The 6,828-nt window shown below is 42.0% G+C and overlaps 1 protein-coding gene across 1 annotated transcript; it reads left to right on the top strand.

Annotated features, from left to right (window-relative positions):
* The first annotated feature begins 2,896 nt into the window (after positions 1-2,896).
* On the top strand, positions 2,897-6,547 carry pim1 (Pim-1 proto-oncogene, serine/threonine kinase). Its single transcript, XM_017468777.3, has 6 exons — positions 2,897-3,297; positions 3,486-3,592; positions 3,766-3,816; positions 3,940-4,306; positions 4,925-5,101; positions 5,233-6,547. The coding sequence occupies exons 1-6, from the start codon at positions 3,216-3,218 to the stop codon at positions 5,400-5,402; spliced, it is 954 nt and encodes a 317-aa protein (XP_017324266.1). The 5' UTR covers positions 2,897-3,215; the 3' UTR covers positions 5,403-6,547.
* Positions 6,548-6,828: the final 281 nt, after the last annotated feature.

The raw sequence follows: 6,828 nt of genomic DNA, 5'->3' as shown, positions 1-6,828 counted from the left end.
TCCAAATTTAACCACACATTATGTAAGAAATAATGCATTATTCATTTGTTATATAGCATAAAATATGTATTTAATGATACAGAACATCCACAAAACAAATCATAGATAGCCTGTCATGTTACTAAAAAAAACGCAAAGTCCTCTATGCTTATGATTTTCCCATGGCTCATTAATATAAGTCTGTGATTTGCCTTGCAGCCAGAACTACTATCATAGCTACTGTTATAGAAAAATTTATCAACACCTTCTGACCAATCATATTCCAGAATTCATTAGCATTGTGGTATAAGGTTACATTTATAACGTATGCTTATTACCTATTAAACATATATAATCGTTATAGCATGATGGAAAAAACATAGACTCTATAATGACAGTATGAACTAGTCAGATGCATAAATTATTTTGTATTTGGTCAGTACGATTTGTTTTCTATTACGTAATGGATGTGTGCGTTAATAGGGACATTACACAAGTTCATGAGAATGAGCTAATACCCAGTTCATTACGAGGCAGTATGAAAATGTCCTGCCTTTCTAGAGCAAAGGTGTGATTTGCGGTCACAGATCCTCTGACTTCATAAGTGTCACTGAGACTTTCCTGGCAGTGAAGCAGGTATGTGTGGTCAGTGTCTAACAGGCAGTTGAAGTGTCATCGTTATCCTCTGAGAAGCATGGCTCAGAGATAACGCTACCTATCAGATGAACCGAGGCAGCATGTGGCTATCATTCTCTCTCTCTCTCTCTCGCTCTCTCTCTGTTGAACGAGCACCCACAGATCTCCCAGCTTTAGCGGTCCTGTCATACCTGCCCCCTTCATACAAGGTTCCTGCTGCCTCTCTATTTCAAAAGCATTCAGGTTTATCCTTCCCAGGATAGGGATAAACCAGCCTATTCCATATAGCAATACATGTCTTGCTAATATTTATTAGATAGTTACTATTTCACTAGGAAGAACATCAATAAAAGGAGATATGTATGTCTTTATAGAAGCTTGGTCATCAGGGCTTTGACTTAGGCAGCAATGCTGGTACATGTGACTGATGAACATATCAACATCAGTCAAATGCATAAGCATTTGTGTGTGTGTAGGTGGAGGCTGTATGTATGCCCGTCTGCCACGCAGCTCAGTCATCGATCATCACCCAGCAGAGTGAGTCAGTCCTGCCGAACTGAACAAAAACAGGATGCTGAGTGAGTAGCAAAAACAGATCATTACTCAGCAACGCAAAAGTCTAACCTTGTTATGAATCATCTGGATTTGTCCTTTTTTTCTCGATCGGATTCATTCGGCTGAGCAAAATCAAAAAAGAGAGAGTGAATTCAAAGCAGATAGACGAGCTGCATGACATTGCAGTTAGACTGCTGCATTATTAGAGCGTGGGCTAATTGCACAAAGCAAGTTTGAGAGAAGTAATTTAAGCTATTTTTAGGAAAAGAATAGCCTACTACAGAATTTGGGGGAGGACATATAGAGAGAGAGAGCGAGAGAGCGAGAGGGGAGGGGTGAGGGTGGAAGTATAGACAGAGAAGGGTAGAGAGAGGGAAAGACGGGGGACAGGGTGGGGACAGACTCTGAGAAGGGAGGGAGGGAGTATGTGGAGAGTGAGAGGGCATCGAGTGCGTTTACCATTCAACCAATGCTATGGCGGGAAAGCACAGGAGCAGGCTGGGGGGTTGGGGGTAAATGGGAGTCTTTTATCTCAAGTTTCCCACATCCTGCTGCTGAGTCTGAACGCGGCCACCCAATTTGAAAGAATGCCTGGTATGCGCCCATCTTCCTCAGCGCTCTGGTGGTGTGACTGCCATTGTTCGCTGTCTAAATAAAGCTGGAGGGCCACGGACAGGGGAAGGAACTTTCAAAGCAGCGATCTGAGATTAATGAGGTTTTGCTTTTGTTTGTAGATCTTCATAAATGCACCTACACACCCGCATCACGTCAAAAATAAAACAATAGAGTCCTCAACATCAGGAGACAGGAGGACAGTGAGTCAAGTCTGATGTCTGTGATGGTGCAGGAAGCAATGACGCCTCAAACATTTTATCCAAATGTTGTAATTGCATCACTTGCTATATGACTGGTAGGCTGTACATAATTGTGCCAGCTTAGGATATTTTGAAATTATGACCCGTAAATATAATTCGAATGCGTTAAAAATATATATGAACTTCCTTTGTAATGTATAGAAGTGGAAATACTGTGCCCTCCACTAATATCGGCACCCTTGGTAATTAACAAAATATCAAAAGGTTAAACAATAAAGACAATTTTTCAATATTAGTGGAAGGCACTGTACATTAACACAAAAAATGTCTGCTTCTTGTTTTTAGCTTTCGAGATAAATCCTAAAGGAAAGCAACAGTACCCTCTACTACCTTTTTTTTTTAACTGTAATGTTGTATGTCGTAATTTATCTCTTTTTCTATTTCAGTAGGCTGCAGATAATTGTTGAAATGCAACATGTTAATCAAATTCTACTGCATCAAAAATAGATTTGAGCTTCATCTGTAATGAAGTTGAAATGCACTAAGACAAAAAAAATAATAATAATGATAGTTTTGTTACTTTAAAACAGCGTTACATATTTTTAACCCTCAGAGATTAAACCCAATAAGTTTTTCCCAGAAGCTAAAACTCTGATGACGCCATGACTCTTTTGTTTGGGGGCAAAAAGTTTTGTCTCCTGTCTCCGCCTGACCACGAGGTGAACGATTTTGGCGCGTTTTGATTCCCGCCACGTCGTCTAGCCGGCCTACGTTTTCATCTATTTTCATATTTGATTGACGTCCGCATACAATGGAGGGCCTCTTGCCTATTGGCTGAGCGCGGCCGGTGGGCGGAGCCGCACGTGACGCCAAACATACGCTCACTACTATGTGTATAAAGAGGCTCGCGCCCCGCCTTTACGCTTTCAGAAAGCCGGGTTTGTCTGTTGTCGGTGCCGCTAACGGGCACGTTTATTCCTTTAATACTCGTCACGAGCTGTTTGTTTTTATATTCAACCGAGAAGCTGAAACCGCGTTCAGTTTCATATTCGAATCATAAATCTGCTTTATTATTTTAAACGACGTTATCTAAAGAGGAAAATCCGCCTCCAACAACGTGGATTTCTACTCCAGCGGCTACGTACACTCTTAATCTCCAGTGGATTCTCACGGTGTTTTTTTTTTGTGGGAATAACTTCGTGAATATTTGGCTTTTTACGGATTTTTAAAATGCTCCTCTCCAAACTGAACACGTTCGCCCACATCTCAGCCGTCGACATGCCTGCGAAGATCCAGATCCAAGTGCATCAAGGTTAGAGGACGTTTTGTGTTGTGTTTTTTTTTCCCCCCTCTTATGGCGTGGGAGCCATTGCGGACATGACTACTAGCTTTTAGCTAAAGACGAGCGCTGTGTGAGGAGAAGGAGGGAAAACTAGGGGTTTGTTTTTCTCACAATGTTCTCACGGTTTTAATAAGTTATGTTGCTCTTTGTGGTTTCAGTGAAGGAAAAGGAGCCATTCGAGAAGGTTTATCAGGTCGGCTCGGTGTTGGGAAGCGGCGGCTTCGGTACCGTGTACACCGGCCTGCGGATAGCCGACGGCGCGCCGGTACGTTCCTGCTTTTTAAACCCGATTACGTTTTATTTAATGTTTTGGCTTTTAACCTCGGTGTGAATGTAATTCTTGTAGTATGTTATCGTTAAAAAAAATAAGCTTTGAGGTTGCGGAAATATCGTTCAAGTCTAATGTTTTTATTGTTTATTATTATTATTATTATTCAGGTTGCTATCAAGCATGTGGCTAAGGAGCGCGTGACCGAATGGGGAGAATTGGTAAGAAATTAATTGTTCAGCGATTAATTGCTAAATAATTTGAATAATAAGTAATTAACTGTTTTTTTTCTTTAATAAAAATGTTTGGCTTTTATTTATTTATCTTTTCTTTTTACATTGCAGCCTAACGGAGCGCGCGTGCCCATGGAGATCGTCCTGCTGAAAAAAGTGGGCACCGGATTCCGTGGCGTGATCAAGATGCTGGACTGGTACGAGCGTCCTGACGCCTTCATCATCGTCATGGAGAGACCGGAAGCCGTGAAGGACCTGTTCGACTTCATCACGGAGAAAGGCGCGCTGCCCGAGGACCTCGCGCGCGGATTCTTTCGCCAGGTGCTGGAGGCGGTGCGTCACTGCCACGCGAGCGGCGTCGTGCACCGCGACATCAAGGACGAGAACATTCTCATCGACATGCGCACCGGCGAGCTCAAGCTCATCGACTTCGGCTCGGGAGCGCTGCTCAAGGACACCGTGTACACCGATTTCGACGGTAAGAGCGTTTTTAAATAAATAAATAAATTAGTGACGCACGCTCTATTCCCCTATAAATAATCCATATGTCATTCGTGCACGATGAAGGGCATGGTGAACTATAGCATTTTAAATAGGATTTAGCACGAGGAAGTTTTATTATTAAACCAAATCAAATTACACCGACAACACGCCTCTCCTTCAGAAACCGAGCCAGTGTTTTACTGTTTCGGTCGCGGTTGTCGTTCCCCAGCGCCCTCTTTTGGCGACAAGCGGCGTGGCTACAACTCAAAGTTTGTAAACACAAGTCACATGGCAACCGGTTTTCCCGCCCCGCCTCGTGCACACGGCACGTGAGTGCGTAGGTTCACCTGGCCTTGCGTGCAGTAGTAGTGTTTTGTAAACACAACTGCAGAGCTCTTCCTGCTCCGAGCCCCACCTCTTTTACTATTATTAGTGTTTGCTCTTTGCAAACAAAACAAAAGGGCTTGGCTCTTGAGTCAAACTGGGTTGTAAATGTGTTTTATTTATTTATTTATTTATTTTATTTTTTTTTTTTTTTTTAATGTTTTTATTTTTTAGATTAAAACATTGTGATGGTTTATTTATTTGTTCTCCTACCCCCTTTCACATGCAGGCACACGTGTGTACAGCCCTCCTGAGTGGATCAAATACCACCGGTACCATGGAAGATCAGCGACTGTTTGGTCTCTGGGGATTCTGCTGTATGACATGGTGTGTGGAGACATCCCGTTCGAGCAGGATGAAGAAATCGTGCGTGGTCAAGTGCTCTTCAGGCGCAGGATCTCAACAGGTAAGGGTCACAGATCATTTAAAAAAAAAATTACACCAGTAATAGAGGTATAATGAATCCTTTGGTCCGGTGTGATTATGGTACACTTACTTATTTTTTAAATTACCCCCCTCCCCTCCCCTTCCCTTCAGAATGCCAGCAGCTCATCAAATGGTGTCTGTCTCTGCGTCCTGCCGATCGTCCATCTTTCGAGGACATCATCAACCACTCCTGGATGCAGAGCACACCGGCGCCCTCTACAGACACCACAGAGATCCGGCTGCACAGTTTGAGCCACGAGACAGTCACGGTATGCAAGTGACTCACTACCCAGAGACTCAACACTACGTCAGCCAGCTGAGAGCCGACATCCGCCCTCCGAACTGAGCAGCGCAAGAAACAAATGATGTAAAACGTTTGTTTTTTTTTTGGTTAACACAAAAGGCTGCTGTCTATGGGTGAGCCCGGGAGGTTCAGGATGCCCGGCATCCCGCTCCCGATTTCTGTTGAAAGCCGCGTCCGGCCCAGGAAGGGGCGCCCCGCTGCGTAAGGTGCGACCTGTGCAAACTTGAAGCGGTTCGTGCGATGCTAAAGAGTAAAGGCATACCTGTGAATGGACTGAGAAACCTCCACCCTGGAGGACACAAGCTCTCATTTAGTGCCTTCTGTGCGAGTGTTGGAAATAAATACTTGAATTAAGTAATAGCCACTGTACCACTGCTCCTTATCCAGATGTCAGTTTTCTTGCTTCCATCTTATCTGCACTATGCAGAGTAACCAAAATGACCTCGGATAACCTGTGCAGAATGACCGTCCTACACCTCTCTCTCTCTCTCTCTCTCTCTCTCTCTCTCTCTCTCTCTCTCTCTCTCAACACAACTACCACTTGTCAATACAGATGCACACAGCAATGCAACTACAATATGAGATGACTACATTTTTGTTTTGTCAATATTGTACATATGTAATTGTCTTATGACTCTAAATTCCAAGACAAGGCCTGTGTAAGTAATATTTATTTGAATGATTTCTTTCTTGAAAACAAGAACTAAGTGGAATTATTTATTTATTTATAGCGAAACAATTTTTGACACTTGTCATTCCACACTGAAGGGTCCACAACCTATTTAAATCTATTTTACAATATTTAAGAGCTGTTTTGAGCAGATGTGTACATGCATGTAAATATACTTTACAAGCACTTCCATTGTCTGATGCAAGGAGTACTGAAAAGTCTACTGATTTCTTTTTTTTTTTTTTTTTTTTTTTTTTTTTTTTATTTAATTGTCTGCTGTGCATTGTTGGCCGAATGTCATGTGTACATCACACAAATGTCTACATGTTCAGAGTTTCACCTCTTGTTGCATGACTGCAGCTTGGATTTTCATTTGATTTAGTGATTGTAAATTGTTTAGGAAGTTATTTTTTTACACAAGGTTTCAATAAATATTTTTTTTAAATGCTAAATATGGTTGTTGTCTGGGTTTCTTCAGTTTTTTTTAGTGTCTAAGAAGCTGTGAGCACTAAAAATAGTTTTCCTTAAGTAAATAAAAATAAATACATGGCTAGTGATGTTCCAGGAGCAAGACCATGAAATGGTACTTCAAGTAGCATTTGTTAAAACTACAAGGTTAAAGAGGATTGAGGCTAGTATAAATTACAAGGCCCATAAATATTAGATATGCTGGATGATTGCGTATGTTAAAAGGTTAATCCCTAATTAATTATAGTGTCGTATAAAGAATTGC

Source organism: Ictalurus punctatus, chromosome 5 (assembly GCF_001660625.3).
Source record: "Ictalurus punctatus breed USDA103 chromosome 5, Coco_2.0, whole genome shotgun sequence".
In the NCBI taxonomy this organism is placed as follows: Eukaryota; Metazoa; Chordata; class Actinopteri; order Siluriformes; family Ictaluridae; genus Ictalurus; species Ictalurus punctatus.
The sequence above is the reverse complement of the archived record's forward strand: the minus strand, read 5'-3'. Positions and strand labels throughout refer to the sequence as shown.

Excerpts from the sequence above, each read along its gene's own strand:
- pim1 (XM_017468777.3), top strand. The coding sequence starts at position 3,216 with ATGCTCCTCTCCAAACTGAACACGTTCGCCCACATCTCAGCCGTCGAC. Across the intron at positions 3,817-3,939 it reads TGACCGAATGGGGAGAATTG|CCTAACGGAGCGCGCGTGCC; the intron begins GTAAGAAATTAA and ends TTTACATTGCAG. Across the intron at positions 4,307-4,924 it reads CGTGTACACCGATTTCGACG|GCACACGTGTGTACAGCCCT; the intron begins GTAAGAGCGTTT and ends TTTCACATGCAG.